Here is a 17479-nt window from a genome sequence, read left to right on the forward strand (position 1 = left end):
TTGGTTCGACGCCCTTGGTGACCCACGCTTCTAATTGAAACCGGGTCAACATATCTCACGACAGAAAAACTTCGGGATGTTGTTAACCCGCGGCACGACAGCAGCGCTTCGTAAAGAGTTTGTCAAACCGTGAGTCAGTTTTCCCCGTCATAGATTAATGGCTGTTGAGATCTCAACTTTAAAATCAAATGAGTATACTTAGCGTTTAAGTTCGAAGCTTATGATGTGATCAATTTTCTCATTATTCTTTCATTTTGATCATAAAAAACATCAAAATTGGTTTTTGTTCTCTGTCTGTTCAAAACATAAAATAAATGAATATTCATTTTAATCTACAAATGATATATAACCACGAAAAAAAAATGAAACTTAGATTTTGTAAAGAGTATTGAAAACACGCGTTGCTTGTTAAATGGTTTTTATGTACCATAACCACTAAATTACGGCTTCTTAACTACAATTGTTCAATTATTCTCAGTGGTTTTTTCTGTTAGCTTAGAGCTCACGACAAGAGCTTTGTCGAGTCTCTCAAAATTTGTTAAAAACCTTTTGTCATTTTCAGACCAACTCTGTGCCAATGCAATTTTCACTACTTAATTATTATGAATTAATTTATTGCCAACGGTTTTTAGCTCAGTATTGAATAAATTTTAAATTGAAAAATCAAAACTAATTAACTTATTATCATTCGAATGGCACAAAAAATGAACAGCGAACTTGCGAGATTACAAAAAATTGAGAACGATTTGACTTTTCTCAGCCAGAATTCAAAAGATGGAAATACTCGGAATTCGATGTTTCCAATTTTAGAAGACTTAAAAATGTTAATTAACGAAACTTACTTTGAAAAATGGACGAGCCAAAACGTACCTGAATTTTTTATGGGCAACAACTCTGAGCAACGGCTTTCGTCGCCGACCCGTCAAGATTCAAGCGATATTCGAAGCTCAATCGAAATTCTTGTCTCTTTTTACCAAAATTTCCAGCTTTATTCGACCATCGGACCCAATTTAATCAGTTTGTTGAGTCCATCACGCGACCATTTGGAAAACGCGTCATCGGTCAGTCGGAACAAGAAGTGTGATTTAGCCCTGAGTAATCTAGCTAGCCGATTGATAACTTTGCAGAAAGAGCAAGGAACACCTCAAGTGGCAATAATGAGTGGTCTATCTGGCAGTGGGAAAAGTTTCAATGCAATTCAGTTGGTGCGATGCATACTTCAAACTGCCGATGGATCAAGTGATGAAATTCAACAGGGGAGCAAATTGGAGAAAGTGAAAGCATATCATCAGTGTATAACGTTAGTTTATAATTGAAGTGTTTTCTAGCTCGTGGGTTAATCACAGACTTTTAACCTAAGGAATAAAATTCAACAGACATCCAGGATTATTTGGGGGATAAAATTCTTTTGAAGGCATTGACGCTCAGATCAATAAAGCGCTTTCTGATTCGACTCTCTTGTCGCTCGCAGAAAGTTAAACCCTCAATTGGGGCCACTACGGTATCAAATTCCAATTGACTTGTTAGAAGCCAAAAATACCTGTTAAGGAAATTAGCAAGGTAGTTGCAGTTGGTTCTTGTTGAAATCATAAGTATAACACAAATTACAAACCACTGGACCAATTATCATACCATGTGATTGAAAAATGAACTTGAACAAGTCAAGCAACTAATCTAATTTGAGTCAGTTTATTTTTACTATTGAAAAAAAACTATATTTTTGCAAGTCATTTATGATAGAAAATAGCGGGATTGAAAATCTTCGCAATTCAATGCAAATGATGCCAACTGTTTTTCTAATACACGGGAAAGTTCAAACATGCTTTTAGTGAGCTGTTTAATAAGTTCACCAATATCAAGGTCACAAGTCTTTTGGAAGGGGGATCTTATGACAGATGGGTCCAACGTGATATTTGGAATGGATCAAGAAATTTTATTTTTAATAGTAAGTCGACAGTTATTTGGAATTTACGTTAAAAGTTCACTAACTATTCCTTTTTTCAAACTTATCACTTTTTTGAAAAAATGTATGGACCACAATTTTATAGTGAAAAATAACAAAAGTTGTGTTTTTTTTTTATTATAGGTTCCATTTTCAAGCAAAATTGTAAAGCTACCCAGGTTGTCAAACATTGCCGTTGACACCTTTTTCCATGCAATTTTTCAAACACACAGTACATTTTAAAATATTAGATGAAAAATTGGAATAAAAGGAAGATAGTTAAAAGGCATTGGATTAATATGGGCCTGATGGTGCACGAATAAGGGGAACTGATCAACTAAAAGAAACTATAATTTTGTACTTACAGCTTAAACTTAAATTAAATTTGGTAATTAATGTGTTTTCATGCAAAATAGCTAAATTATAATCCATAATTATTGATTTTTCTTGTGAAATAAAATTTTCGTAGAAAAAGAGATTTTAATCTATTATAATAGAATATAATAGATTATAAGAGATTTTAAGAGATTTTCAGAAAAATATAACCAAATATATTTGATTATAATTTATTAAAATGTCACCAAAAACGCTATCATTATAATGGATTATAAATCGTTTAAACATCTAAACTTGGCGCTTATAATTGATTATAATTTTGCTGAGAGTACGATCATAATTATAATATAATCGATTATTTTCTCTTTTTGCTGAGTGCGATTACCTTAAGACTATGCTATGGCTCTCTGATAATAATGTCATTATAGGCAGTGCTGATTTAGCCCCCCCTTCTCAAAAGTTGCACCCCTCACCAACTAAAGGGCCCCCTTGGTATTTTTTTTATGACATCCATTTTCGGCTGACCAACGTTTAAATTTTCTAAAGGCGCCTCTGGCGCCAATATATACTAATTTTGAATGGAAGCACGCGGCGAAAAAAGAAATTTTTTGGTAAAAATTTCCAAAACGTGCCCAAAAACAGCAATTTTGACCTGTTTTTTCAAAAATTTGCCTGCGGCGCAATCATTTTCCGTCAAAATAAGGCTTTTGTTCGGGAAATCATGTCTGTCAACCTAAAAAATAAGGTCGTCAAGTTTTTTGAACTTTTTTTTAAAAATCTCTCGAGAAAATCCTAAATCCGCTCATGCTTATAGGTAAGCTTCCAGCTCTTTACCAGCATAGCCCCTCGCTCCCTCCATCTTCTTTAAAAAAATCACAACTCTCGACCGCACAGGCAGAACGTAATTTTAAGGGAAGTTCTAATGGAAGAAAATCAGAACTTATTCATTGCTTACATAACCTATCAGGCGCAGAGAATGGTGTGGGGTCAAAAGGAACGGCAAGAAATAAAAAAAAATACAATATTGATAGCAGGGGCGGATCTCGGATTTTATCCGGGGCGGGGGGGGGGGGGGCAAAAAGACCCTATTTTGGCCAAACTTTGTGCGCCGCTAACTTTTGGAAACTTTTCGGCGCGCGCTCCCCCCCCCCCCCCCCCCCCCCTCTCAAAGTTCGTATATATTGGCGCCCAAGGCGCCTTTAAAAAAATTTTGGGTCGGTCAGCCAAAAATGGATATCTCAAAATAGTACAAAGGGGGACCCTTTGGGTCGGCAGGGGGTTGAATCTTTAAAAGAGAAGGGCGCCGCATCCCCCCCAAATCCGCCCCTGATTCATATCGTCGGTCAAAAAATCAGCATGAAATTGCGAGCCGAAAAAATTTGGCCCAAAGTTTTTGCGAGCAATGCGAGCTCTCCACGCTGCTAGTTCGGTTAACTTTTTTTGGCTAGTACTTTCTCATCACTCTGGAACCAGATGAATAACATTTTTTGATCAATTGGCTGACTTGACAGTTCTTCCATTAAGAAAAGAGTCTGATTTTCTTTTTTTTTTGAATGAAAAATCGCGTATATCTGTTGAATAATAACACATTGGTAAAAATTGTTTTCTAAATCCTACCTTGAGGCTTATTGAGATATGACAAAAGCCAAACCTTAAAGCTTGTTGAGATATGACAAAAGCCAAACCTTAAAGCTTATTGAGATATGACAAAAGTCAATGACTTTGTGTGGAAAAAGTGATTGTATTCCGAGGCGATTGAAGCAAGTCGCTGTTTTTTTTATTAAACCTACATTTTAGGCTGTTTGCAAACTATATTTCAAGAGAAAGCCAGAAGAAAAGGCCGGGTTAAAGCAAGCAGTTCTCAAGTGTACTTTGTTAAGTTATAGCTGAAACTTTACTTTTTATATGTCAAAAGAAAACTTCAGGACAGACTACAATTAAATGATTCAGTCACGACAAAAAGCAGTCAAAACACTCAAAGTTTTTGCATTGATAAGGTAAGTTTGATTTTGCAAAGACATGAGTGAAAAACTACTTGTTGTCTAAAATTTGAGTTAGGTCCTTGAGGTTAACTCATAGAGTAATTTCGGATAGGGTACACCGTCTGCTCGTCACGCTATCTTATTTTCGGCCGGATAGATTCGTGCAACTTCTTAGTCTAATACCGATCCTAATCTTACTCTTATATCTACTAGTATCAGGGTGTTTAACTAGTCTCTGCTAGGCTCAATAGATCTAGAGTACACTGGCTTATTGCGACTGCTGAAGTTCTCTTGGAGAGGCAACTAATTTCTAAGTTAAATTCAAATCTCTCTGGTGCTGAAATTACAAGTAATTTCAGCACTTACAAATAAGTGGGTTGTTAGTTGGATGGATTATGATTAGTTAATATTAAATATTTTACAGTGGTAAAATATCTAATTTATCCAATAATAAAATGTAGTTTAGATCAGGTTCCACCCATCCGGGGTTTACAGAGTTTTTTAGAACTATCTTTCTTCTCTGCAATAGAAGGATGGATGATGAACGTTGGTATTCGGCGAACATCATTTTCTTATCCAGTTCCTCTTGAAGAAGAACGTTCCAGGACGCTGGAATCAGGGATAGGAAGTTGTTATTACGTCATTCGACAACGACTGTGATCCCCAATGAAATCAATCCGATTTCCAAATAATTTGCTATGTCAAGTTTTTCTGTATTAGTAGAGAACTGTTTTGTGTGCAGCCTCGTCTGGGAATGGCGTGAAGATCGTGTTTGGAAGGGATGCCTTGTAACTCGGATCTGTACGTATACTTGAGCATCGAGGTGGTCATTGGTCTAGTTCAATGAAGTCCTTTTCCGCGAAGTCAAGTCGTACTCTAAATCCTTTGATACGTGATTGTGGACGGCATGTCGGTTGTGTTTAGCCATTCTTTTGTTCGAGTGTGATGGGATCGTCTAGTCTTTGGATGTTTGTCTTTGTTGTTGTGTATGATCTATATACTGCAAAGTATAATTTTAATTTTATAAATTTATGTTAGTTTGTTTTTTTAATCATGAACTTGGTTAGTCGTTTTCACAAAAGCGTTTTGTTTGAGTTCAGTTATTTTGAAGAGTTACTCACCCTTGAGTACCTCTTATTAAAAATTGAAGTGTGGTCACAAAGCGGGTGTGTAGCGCGGTGGGTTAGGCCGGCTATAAGCATGCTCAGGACGTCCTTCTCTGGTGGGTTAGGCCAGAAATGGGAGTATGATTGCATGCTGTTTCTTTGAGAGGTCCTGTTATGTGATAACGTTTTATGTTGGTTTTTTCTGGTCTTTCTAATGTTACTTTGGTTGTGTCCTTTTTTTTCCAAAAATCGAACTGTTTTTTGTTTGGGTTTGTCTTGCGACTTTTTTGTGTTTTATTATTTTCTTTTTTAGACTTTACAATAGTCTTCAAAAGCATAAATTATACAGTTTTAAGCTGGGTTAATCCGGTTTGGGTACCGTTGGTTTTCTTTTCTTAGTCATGCTGTCATTTTATGATTTGTGGTGTTTAGTAAGCTGCGTTGGTTAGTTTGGTTTAGTATATAATTCCTTTCCAACCGGGTTAAAGGAAAGTTTGAAACTTGTTATCGTGTGTTAGAGTTGTTTATAGTGAAAGCTTGAAACTTAAAATCATTATTTAAACAATTCTTCGTGGGCGAGCTGTGCGAGTTTGGATAGAATTCTTGTGCGAATGAATGAAAATATTGAAAAGGTTAGTACTGTTTTCTCATTTTTTGAATTTATTGCATTGAATTTGAATTTTACTGCGTTTTGGGGAAGTTTAAAATTATAAATTTTCATCGTTTTTAATTTTACTGCTTCGTGGGGAAATAATTTATAAATGAAATTACTACAATGGGTATGAATTTTACTACATTATTTAGTGCTAAAGAATAAGGAGTTTGAATATATTTTAACAAGTTTGTTTTTTTATTTGTCTTTTTCTGTTTTGTAGATGATTGTAGTGTGAAGACTAAAAGAATAAATCAAACAATGATAGAAAATGGTTAGTATACATTTGAATTTATTAGTTAAAAGTAGTTTAATTTATAGTTACCTTAGTCTTCTGGGTAAAAGCCGTGGGGGAAGATGTCGTGAATCATGTCTGATGTTGTTAGTAACTTGGCTAGTATGCGTATGATGTTTTTAGTTTGTAGCAGTGGCCAAAGCAATTGAAGTGCCTTGATGGTGTTTAGTTCTTCTGTGCCTACTGCGAACTCGTAAGGTAAGTTTTGGATGAGGTTATATATTTTATGGTTATATTAAGTATTGTGAATGAATTCTAATATGGGTATTTCAATAGGTGTGATAAATTCATGCGGGATAAGGAAGGGTCTTGATTCTTCAGCATTGAAGGTCTTTGTGATGGGACAGAATATGTACATTTGGGTAACTGGGTCATAGTTGTGGAGGATGCCATAAAGGTTAGTATCTGTAATGCAATATGTAAAATTTAGAAAAAATGGTGACGTGTATTTTGAGTTAAGAAACTGAAAACGATGGCGAGGTTGTCTTGATGGAGTGTGCAAATCAAAATGATTTTGTATAAAACGATAATATGTATATGTGTGCGTTTGTTTAGTGCGTAACATAATATCGTGGGAACAGTGCAAATTGCGTTCCTGTGGTGAAAGAAAGTGAAAGGTTAGTGAAAATAACTGAAATTTATCATAGAAGCTTTTATATGCTTGAATATCAACTAGTGATTCGGAAATAATATGATCATGCTTTCTATCAAAAATATTGAGTGTAAATACGTATGATGTTTTAATGGAAAATTTTTCTGTTAGTTGCGGGTTTGCGAAGCGGTTTTCATCTAAAAATTGAACTTGATTAGGACGGATGATAATATGATCGTAGTATTCTATTGCAAAATCGTTAGCTCGGGGTGCGGTGTTTTTTTTAAGTAATTTTTTATATCCAACGTAAGTAAATTGTCGAGGTGTTAGTGTTGTGGTGAGTTTATATAACATGTTTTTTTTTCTCTTTACTTTCAGTAGTATTAGCTAATGGTAGGCAGAGGGGGTTAGTATAAAGATAATAAGCTGTCCAATGGAGTGTTGGCATTAAAACGTGCTCATCAACAAAATTTCGTGTTTCGTTAGCAATGGTAGGTGTATTTAATGTAATTTGCGGAAATGATGGTAGGGTGATTTCTAGAGAATTTTTCGTGTTTGTTTGTTCCGGGTGATTAATATACTCGCGGGCTGTTCCGGGTTTGTTTGGGAATGGGTGATTTGGAAATTTTCGTTTAAAAGTGCGTTAAGCTCGGCAAGTACTGGTAGGTGTTTCGGTGGATGTGGATGATTGAGCTAATGATGGAGTGTAAGCTGAAGAGGGTGTAGGAGTTGGTGGATTTGAGGATGTTATTGTGGATGATAGTTGATGTATTGTGAGAGTTTGGGGATGTATTAGTTGTTGTTGTAATGTTATAAAAATGTCGAGTTCTGCGGAAATTTGGATGGTATCTGGGTAGTTATTATGTGATCTGTCGGAATGAAATGGAGAATAGGTTGGGGTTACTTGGGTAGCATAAGAAGGAGTGGAAACGGATGGGAGTGGTTGAAAAGGGGGATTTGAAAAAGCTGAGGAGTTGTCCTGGGTATGGGTAGAGGGAGATGGTTCGGAGTCTGCAAATTCGTCGGGGGTTTCTACATTAGCGTTATTAAATTGTGAGATAGTCTGAAAAACTGAAATATCTGAGTTAGTATCAGAATTCGTGCTTGATGATATATTAATAATTGGAAAATCGGGTAGTGGGAAAGCAAAAAGAGGGATAATTTGGATTTGGGTTTGGAGGTTGGCTGGGTGGGAATTTGAGCGATGGAGAGATCCAAGTTGTCGGCTCATCGTGGGCTAAAAAAATGATTATTTTGAGACTGAAAAGGGGTGGTATGGCGTTGTTCAATAATTTGATCATATGTATTATCATTTTGTGAATGATTTGTCATTATGTGCTGAATAGGGCTTTGTGTTGTATTTGGTCGAAAGTTTGGATTATTTGTGATTGCTAGGTTTCGAAAATTTCGGGGAACTAATGATAATGGATGATTTTGTCGTAGGGTTGGTATCTGGGGTGCTGTAGGTGTTGTATCTTTATTATTATGTTCTTCGTTATATGTGTTTGGTCTTGTGGGTATTTTTGTATTGAATTCTTTTATTTGTGCATCTAAAAGTATTTTATTGATTGATGGTGAAAAAATTCCAAAAAAATCTGCAAATAGTATACGTGCTACACTTGCTTGTCGGTTTACTTGTGTGTGTATAGCGCATGTGTTATAGATTCATTTTAACAGTGAGAAAAGAAATCCTATAAAATTAAACATGGCGTATAAAATAGTTAATTTTTCTAAGATGTAATAGGGCCATCCTAGAAAAGCTAGAATTTCATTTTTTAAGGTGACAAAACTGAAAATATTCATAGATGAAATGTCCTGTGGTCTGTATTTTCCACCGTTTAAACATATGTAGTCTTTGATATCTTTAAAATATCCGCTATATTAATGTCTGCAAATCCTGCGACTTCGGCAAGTTTTCTTAAATTCTGGTCGATTGATTGGCGTTGTATTGTGTCCATTTGTGTTAATAATTCCTGAAACTGTTGTGTTCTAATGTGATGTTGGATATCATATTTAGAATATATTCCAATTGATTGTAAATCAATATTTGGGTTACGAGCGATAGCTCTGATACTTTCGGGTGAAAATTTTTTGAGTGGTTGCATTAATGTAGAGTATGGTGTAATTAGGTAGTATTTATCTTCATCAGGGTTAAGTTGTACTACATTGTGGCTATTTTCTGATCCACATGGGACTGCGGTATCCCAAAAATATGTTCGTCTTGAAAGTGTGTTGACAAAATGTACTTTATTTTTATGGAATATGGGGATTCTTTTATAACAAAGTTTGTCTTCAAAAACATATAATGGTGATACTTTTTTGGTGCAAGTATAGAACCATAAAATGTTTCCTTCATAGTCAAGAAAATTTGATCTCTTTCCTGATAATAAGTATCCTGCGTAAGGTATTTTTAGTACTGCTAATGCGAGTGATTGTAAGATTTGTGTTCTTTCTAATTCGCATAGCTGATGGAGTGTTTCTAATTCAGAAAGTGACATTTCTTGGAAAATTCCACTAATTGTATAAATAATTTCATGTCTAAGTGGATATCATAATGAATATTACTAAAATAGGTGCTATTCATTAGTGACAGTTCTTGTAAACGTGTGCTTTTACTGTCATATGGTTTTAGTTTTCCACCAGGTTGACCTTTGCTTTTATAAAAGTTAACTGGAACGTATGATGTTCCTTCGTTAATAGGGTGACTTGTGGCATAAGGGTCAAATTTTATTTTTCCAGTGGTCATGTTGAAACCTTTTTCGTATTCGACAAGTATTTCAGAGTATTGTGTTTTATAAAGTGGATTGCTATATTTACATGCAAATTCTGTTTCTTGATAGAATTGAAAGCGTGTTAATTTATTTTCTATATCATGAAAATTTTGAAATCAGTGCTTTGTTTACGAGATAGGTTCACTTGTTCGTATGGGATTGATTCGATAAAACATTTTTCATGAAATTTTATCATTCGAGCGTGTATGTTTGCTACTTGAAATGTTGTGCATGTATCTTCGGGAAACCAAACAATTGTTGCTTGGTTCCTTGTTGTAGGGTCCCAATAACCTTGATCAATTTTACAAGGTAATCTAATTCCTTGATAGATCATGATGTTATCAGTTAAATCTCGTGTGAGTTGTATTTTTTCAAGTTGTATTTTCTAATCAAAAACATTATTTCTTGATATCCTTTATTTTTTGTGTCTGCTTTACAGTTTGAAGGGTCATTTATTCCAATGTGTGGTATCCAGTGTTTATCGTGTATGTCATAAGTTATTCTTCCGTGTGCGCCGTCATAGTGGTATTTGTCGTCTAATTTAATATGTCCTTGATATCGTTCAAGTTCTGCTTGATGTAAAGAATCGGCAAAGACTTGAAAATTTACTATTTTTCTGTCTGTGTTTTTATTTCTTGTTAGATTTAGTCTGAGTAATTCGTTTTTACAATTGTCGGGGTTTAGGTGTAAAAGACGTTCTATATTACTTTGGTAAAATGATTCGTGATCAAGTCGGTTCTTATTTCCGTTGGAAACTTGTGAACAATGTACTTTCTTTTTGGAAAATGTTGCTGTAAATTTATATCCTGTGACTATTGTTGCTCGAGCTTTTGAGTACAATATTGCTATTACATTTGTAGTTTCTATAGCTTGTGGTTCTGTTTCGCATTGTGATACTTGATTTATTGCATAATTGTGTAGTGTTTTTTGTTGTTCGTTTTCTTCACAATCATAGTGTGTTACTAATAAATCCTGGGGTCTTGTGCGAGGAGAAGGATTTGTGTTTTGGTCGGAAAATATTAGAAAAAAGATGTGTTGAAATGTTAATATTTTTAGAATATACATGTGTATGATAATCCTGAGTATGGGTTATAAAATGTTATGTAACCAATTGTGTTTTTCGTATATCTATCGTATTTGTATATTACTTCAGTGGTTATAAATGGTGGTGGTAGTGATTGAGCTGTTATATTTGGTGGATTTAATGGGTAGGGGTGTTGAACAATATTATTAAGTTTGATCCTGATTTCAAATTTTAATTGGAGACTATTTTGTTGAAGTATTTGAATATTGTGTGATCGAATATCTTCGTGGATATCTTGTCTATATTGTAATCTATTGAGTGCCCAACTGTGGAGTCGGTTACTTTCTTAATGTTGTCCAAATAATGGGGTAGGTGCTACGAATGTGTTCCAATCTAATCGTAAAGGGGTATTTGATGATGATTGTTCTCGATATCTGGCGTCGAGGTTATTTGGAAATTTTGAAGGGAAAAGTGACGGTGAGATTTGACTTAAGGATGGTATTGACGGGAGTGATAATGTTTCTGGTTATGATGATAGTGTTGTATCAGTAGAGATATCTATTGGATCATTTACCAAGTTTGGTTCACCTTGTGTATATGAGTGTGTAGCCCAATATGGTAGTCGTGCGGTGGGATTGGGGGGGTTAAAGGGATTTTCACGTATTTGTTCAGATGTTGGTGTTGAACCTAAGTAATCTGAGGGTATACTTGAGATGCTGCGTTGTGAAAAGAGTGGGGGAGTTACTGGTAATGTACTACATGATTTTTCTGAAGTAGTTGGTGTTGGTGGTTGGGGTATATCAAAATGAACCCTAGGGGTTTGAAAATTTCTATTTCTTCGTGGATGTATAATTTGTCCATTTATTTCAACTGTATTTTGATTTTGACTGATATGTCTTATTCGATTTAATTCTTGTGGTAATGGGGGGTACAAATTATATGTTGGTTCACTTAGAGGTGCCGGTCGCTGAACTGGTTCTAATGGTTCGGATAAGCGAGCGTGTCGTTCTTCAAAAGTGTATGGATTATCTTGAAAAGAAATTCGTGTGGATGTTTGGGGGTTTTGGGTAGTTTTGGGTATTGCTGGGTTTTCTTGGGATGATGTCGGTGAAGACTGATTTTGCGATTGTTGGTTAGCAATTTTTGAAAGTGTCCGATTGATTTTTTCTAGTGGGAAGATTTATGTTTGTTGTAATATTCTTCGATGAATAGCATTAAAAGTGTTGTTGCTAAGGCGAACGTGACTATTGCCTTTTTTTACACATTTGCACATTGTCATGATTAGGGAGGATAAAATTGTGATGAAAATTACGAATAGTAAAAAAATATCTGTTCTACTAAAAATTGTTCGTATCATTTAAATAGACTTTGAATTATCGTACCTGTGAATGTGGTCAATGATTTGGGAAAGTTGGAGATATATTTCAAATAGGGAGTAGAAAATTTAAAAAATATTGCAAAAAATTATTAAAAAGATTATTAAGGCTTCAAAAGTATCAAGAAAAAATATTAGCAAAAGTTTAAAAAGAATGAAAAATTTTATGAAAAAATTTAAGATTATTTTTTTAAGGTATCGACTGTTAGAGAAAAAAGCATTTAAGAATATTTTTTGTTGTTTGGGCCGAGATTCAAGTGTGGTCGGATTATTTATTGGTTTTTTGACAAGTGGGTTGAGTTTTATGAAAAATTGTTGGAGCTAATTTTATGGTGTTCGGGAGGTCTTCTTTGCTTTGTTTTTATTTGGTATATAATCTGGGGTATTTTTGAAATATTTGTACTTTAGGCCAAGTGATTATGGTCCTTTTTGACTTTAGGCTAATTCGCCATTTTTGGTTGGAGGGTTTTTGAGGTCTGAGTTGGGAAAATATTGTTGATCTTTGCGTTATTAGATAGGGGAGGGTTGTAATATTATGGTGGTATTTATTTTAGTTGTCAAATTTTAGCGGGTTGCTTATTTTTGACCTGGAGGTTGTAAAGTTAAAGTTATAGATATGCCTGGAGTTAAATATCTATCGGCTAATAGGTTGGTGTTCAAGATATAGAAGCTGGCGGATTTGAGTGAATCCTATTGGCTGAATCTGAACTAAAATTGTTGCGTATGTTTAGGCATGTTATCTCGAAAATATGAAAGTTCAAAATGATTTAGAAGTGTAAAAATTTTTAATTTTTAAAATCAAAGTTGTTTTTGAAATTCAAGTTTCTTTAATATTTTAGATTGTGAAATGAATGTTTTATAATTTTTACGTGGTTGATTTCTAAGTCGTGATGATTCTCTGTGTTCTGATTTTTCTACTTGTTCTTGTGGTAAAATTTTTTCTATCATTTTCCAGTTTTTTCTTTCTGGGAGATATTTTTGGGTTTGGCGTTTTTGTATTGTTTTGAGTTGTGGTTTGTTTTTGATTTTGTTTTTCATGATGAACGTTGTCCTGTACATTTGTTTCTTTTTCTGTATTTGTATGATTTTGAACAACTTTTAAACCTGTAAAAGAATATAATTGAGTTAATTCGCGTAATGCGTATTCTTTTGGGTAATAGGGCAATAGATTGTTACGATGTTGAATAATTTCTTTTTTAGTTGAATCTGTGAGTTTATACGTTACGTCAGTGGGTTTGGCAATTATTTGGTATGGTCCTTTGCGAAGGGGTTGTAATTTTTTAGAGATTCCTTTTTGTGTATTAAAATTAGGTATTAAAACAAATGTTCCAATTTTTAAATCTGTGGCTGGCGTAAAGCGTGAATTAATTTGGTTGTTAATGTTTTGCCTTTGTAACAGTTTCTTTGTTACTTTTTGGTATATTTCATTGTGTTTTTTATCTCTATTTAATATACATTTGGTATGTGTGCCGGAGGCTAATTTAAGAATTTGTGGATGATGAAAATGATCTTCATCATGTGTGTGTAAAGGTAGGTTATAACAAATTGAATCTTTATTTGGTTGGCAATAATAATTATGGGCATTTGCCGTAAACATAATTGGTTTTCGTGGCTTTTGATTAAAAACCATTTCATATGGTGACATTCCTAAAGTTGTCGTAATTTGTGAATAATATGATAAGGGAAATAATTTTCCATCTGCTGACCATTCTGTGTATCGTGTATCGTTTCCATTTATGATACATCTGAGATATTCTTGTAGTGAACGGTTCATACCTTCGACTAAACCGTTTGTCCAAGGTGCATGAAATGTACGTGGTTTATGTTTGATGTTGTATAAGTGGCATATTGTGATGATTTCATTATTTATAAATTCTGTACCATTGTCTGTAACTAGGATTTCGGGTAATCCGAATTTGACTATCCAATATTCATTAAGTGTTGTGTAAGCATAATAAGCATTACAATGTGGTACTGGGTTGAGTGCTACATAATGTGTGAATGCATCAACAATGACCATAATGTAGGAGTTTCCTTCTGAGGATGGTGAGATTGGTCCTTTTGTGTCGAATGAAATGCGATGTTTAAAATATAAACTTTGTCCTTTAAAATCTTGTTTTTGTGCTATTTATTTTTGATTTGGATACGGTTTATTCAATTGACATATTATACAATCATTGCATAATACATTTATCTAAATTGATGCATTTGGGAAATAAAAATTTTGTGTAAAGTTCGAGTATGTTTTTTCTGATCCGGAGTGTCCTTATGTATTTTGTGTATGGGAGATTTTAAAAGCTGTTAGTATCATACTTAAAGGTAGACAGGGAACTTTAGAATCATTTAATTGATATTCTAAAAGATCTGTATTTTCATTAATTGTTGTGTTGTTAAATTTTCTGAAATATCGGAGGAGTGTTTTGTTTCCTAAAATTGTGGTATCAGCTTTTACGGGCTTAGTTTTGTATTTGTTCCATGATTTTAGTTGTCTAATTACTGGATCGAGATTTTGATACCGTTTTAAAAGTTCAAGTGTTATTTTATCTGTTGGGGGGAGAAAAATATTGTCAAAGTCTAGTTTTGATAGGGGAATTGTGTCAAGTGGGTCATGGAGGTCAAAAACTTGATTTATTGTGTCTTTTGAATCATTTGTTTGTGGTCCTGATAAGTTTATTTTATCGGTCAAATTTTCTTTTTCAATTAGTGGAAAAAGGTCCTTTTTATGCGAGTGTTGTTTTATTCTCTTTTGTTGAGTATTATTTTTTATCCATTGTGAGTATGGAATTGGTTTAAATGTTGATGTTCCTAGTAAATCAACTTCATAGTGATTATTTTGGCAATCTAAGTAGAGTGGAAAATGTTGTAGATTATTTATTTGTGATTGATCAATGTCAGTTTTTACTGCGTATTTGCATTCTAATCGGGCTGATGTTTCATTTTTTAGGAGATAGAATTTAGTATTTTGTGGTATTTGAACTGTAGTTTTTCGTGTAAGTAATTCAGGTGGCGTATTTCTACTTAATGTATCTGGTAATGCAAGGTTTTTTCCTGCTGTCCAAACTATATGTAAGTTTGGGAATTTCATTGGAATTAATTGAAATCTATAAACTCTATGATTAGGATTTGATTTTTGTGTAAAGAGAAATATAATTGGTTTGTGATCTGTAAATAGAACTGTTGGGTGTTTTGATCCAAGTATCAGAAATTCGTATTCTGTAAGTGTATAAATTATAGCTGTACATTCTCTCATTAGAGTTGAGAGTCGTAGCTCTGCTTGTGTAAAAAATCGTGAATTTGCTGATCTAAGATTCATTTTATTTGTTCCATTATGTGATTGTAGCAATGCTGCGCCGATGTCAAAATTTGAAGCATCGCACATTGCATAGAATGGTTGATTTGGATCTGGAATTGTGTTTGAAATTTGTTCTGTCAAAATTTTTTAATTTCGTCAAATCGTGTTTGATGTTCAGTGGTCCATTCAAAATAATTTTAATGTCTGAGGATGTTATAGAAAGGTCTCAAGTATAATTGCATTTTGTAAACATATTTACTTAAAAAATTCAACATTCCAAGGAATTCTTGGATTTTCTTTTTATTTGTAGGTGGTTGAAGTTTTTGGATTGCATCAATGCGTGATTTAATGGAGTGATAGTGTTTCGTTCAACATTATGTCCTAAAAATTTAACGCGTGTTAAAAAGAAGTGCGATTTATTGGGGGCTGCTTTCAGATTTTTGTTCTGAAGTATTTTATGATATTGTTCTAAAACTGTAAGCATTTCGTCTTTGGTTTGTGATTGCATAAAAACATCGTCAAAATAGGTGATTGCATTTTTCTTGAGTATTAATGGTCTAAAAATTTTACTCATGAAAGCTGAAAAAGCTGCTGGTCCTATGGATATTCCATAGAATAAGCGATTAAATTCATATTGTTGATTTCCAATAACAAATTGTGTTAAACGTCGTGATTGTTCATCTTGTGGCATTTGATTATAAGCACTATTCATATCTGCGGTTGTGAAGTATTTACCATTCATCTTTGTTAAGATAACTTGTATTGGTTCAATAGGCCAATTGCATTTTGATTCGTCGATTAGTGAATTGAGATATCTAGCATCTAAAACTATTTTTAGTGATTCACCTTTTGCTAGAATGATAACAGGGTTGATGAATGTATTACCTTTTGGTTGTTCTTCTTTATTTACTGGTGATATAATTTCGTATTGTTCTAAAATATCAAGTAATCTATTTACCTTGTCGTGTAAGTGAATCGGTATTTTACTTGCTCTTTGTTTTTAGAAAACTGCGTCAGGTTTTAATGGGAGGTGTGGTGATGAATTGATTTTATCAACGTCAAATTTTGATGTTGCGTAGACTGTTGAATAATGTAACAGTTGTTTTGTTAATTTATCAAATTCATCTTGTGTGATTTGTGAGTGTTGAAAATTAAACATTGTTAAAAATGTTTGTTGTTCTTTTGTGTAATTTGTTATATTGAATGTCGGTTTAAAATATGGTGTTTTTGTGAAATAATCTGTATTTATTTTTTCATTCTTCGTCAAGAATTGTTGATTTATCAAATATCGAATAGTTGTAATATATTATTTTCTCGATAGGCTACTTCAATTATAGGTGAAATTGTAGCATTTGTTTCGCAATATCATAAAATTCCCAAGGGTAATGTTGTTTGATATGGTATTTTTTGAGTATTTTATAGATGAGATTGTAATTTGGAAAAATTTGTGAATAGGTTTAAATTCGAAGTCTGACATAAAAAATTGTTGTTTATTTTGGTTTTGTCATTTTGATGAACTTGTTTTATTAAAAAATTATATATATTTCCTTATAGTGGTTTCAAGTGTTTCCGTTTTTGATTATAAATGAGGTAAAATTTTGAAAAAATTGGTGGTTGTTTGTTTAATCTTTGGAAGAATGTTAAGGCTGTGTTTTTTGTTTTTGTATATTTGTCTTTGATATGGATTTTACTATGTAAGATGTTTATTGTTGGTATATATTTAGTAATAAATAGTATGCCAATGATATTGTGCTTAATATCATTAATATGAAATGTTTGTTTAAACGGCTTGTTCAGAATCTTGTTTTGTTCCATTTTTCTTGTGGGAACAAGGAATAGTTGGATTTTTCCATAGTTTACTAATGTTGATCCTTGTGCTGTTGCCAATTTACTAGATGTTTCAAGAGGTGTTAAATTTGGGTGTAGTGTTTTACTTTTATTCCATGTGGGAATATTAATTATATTTGATTCTGCTCTTGAGTCGATTAAAAAATCAATTTCAAGATCTGGTGGTTGAAATTCTTTACTTCTTGGACTCTCTAAGAGAAATGGATTTGTCCGAATTTTTTCTCTTGGTTGTTCTTTTTGTATATTTTGTAAATATGTTTTGTG

At 33.5% G+C, this 17479-nt stretch overlaps 1 protein-coding gene across 1 annotated transcript in view; it reads left to right on the forward strand.

The window, feature by feature from the left end:
- The first annotated feature begins 415 nt into the window (after positions 1-415).
- The window catches only part of LOC134852932 (myosin IA heavy chain-like), a 38068-nt gene continuing 21004 nt past the window's right edge, over positions 416-17479 (forward strand). The window contains exon 1 of the mRNA XM_063868809.1: positions 416-1300. Within this exon, the coding sequence (XP_063724879.1) occupies positions 693-1300 (608 nt within the window). The 5' untranslated portion in view covers positions 416-692. The remainder of the gene's footprint in view (positions 1301-17479) is intronic.

This window comes from Symsagittifera roscoffensis, chromosome 1 (genome assembly GCF_963678635.1).
Source record: "Symsagittifera roscoffensis chromosome 1, txSymRosc1.1, whole genome shotgun sequence".
NCBI lineage: Eukaryota > Metazoa > Xenacoelomorpha > Acoela > Convolutidae > Symsagittifera > Symsagittifera roscoffensis.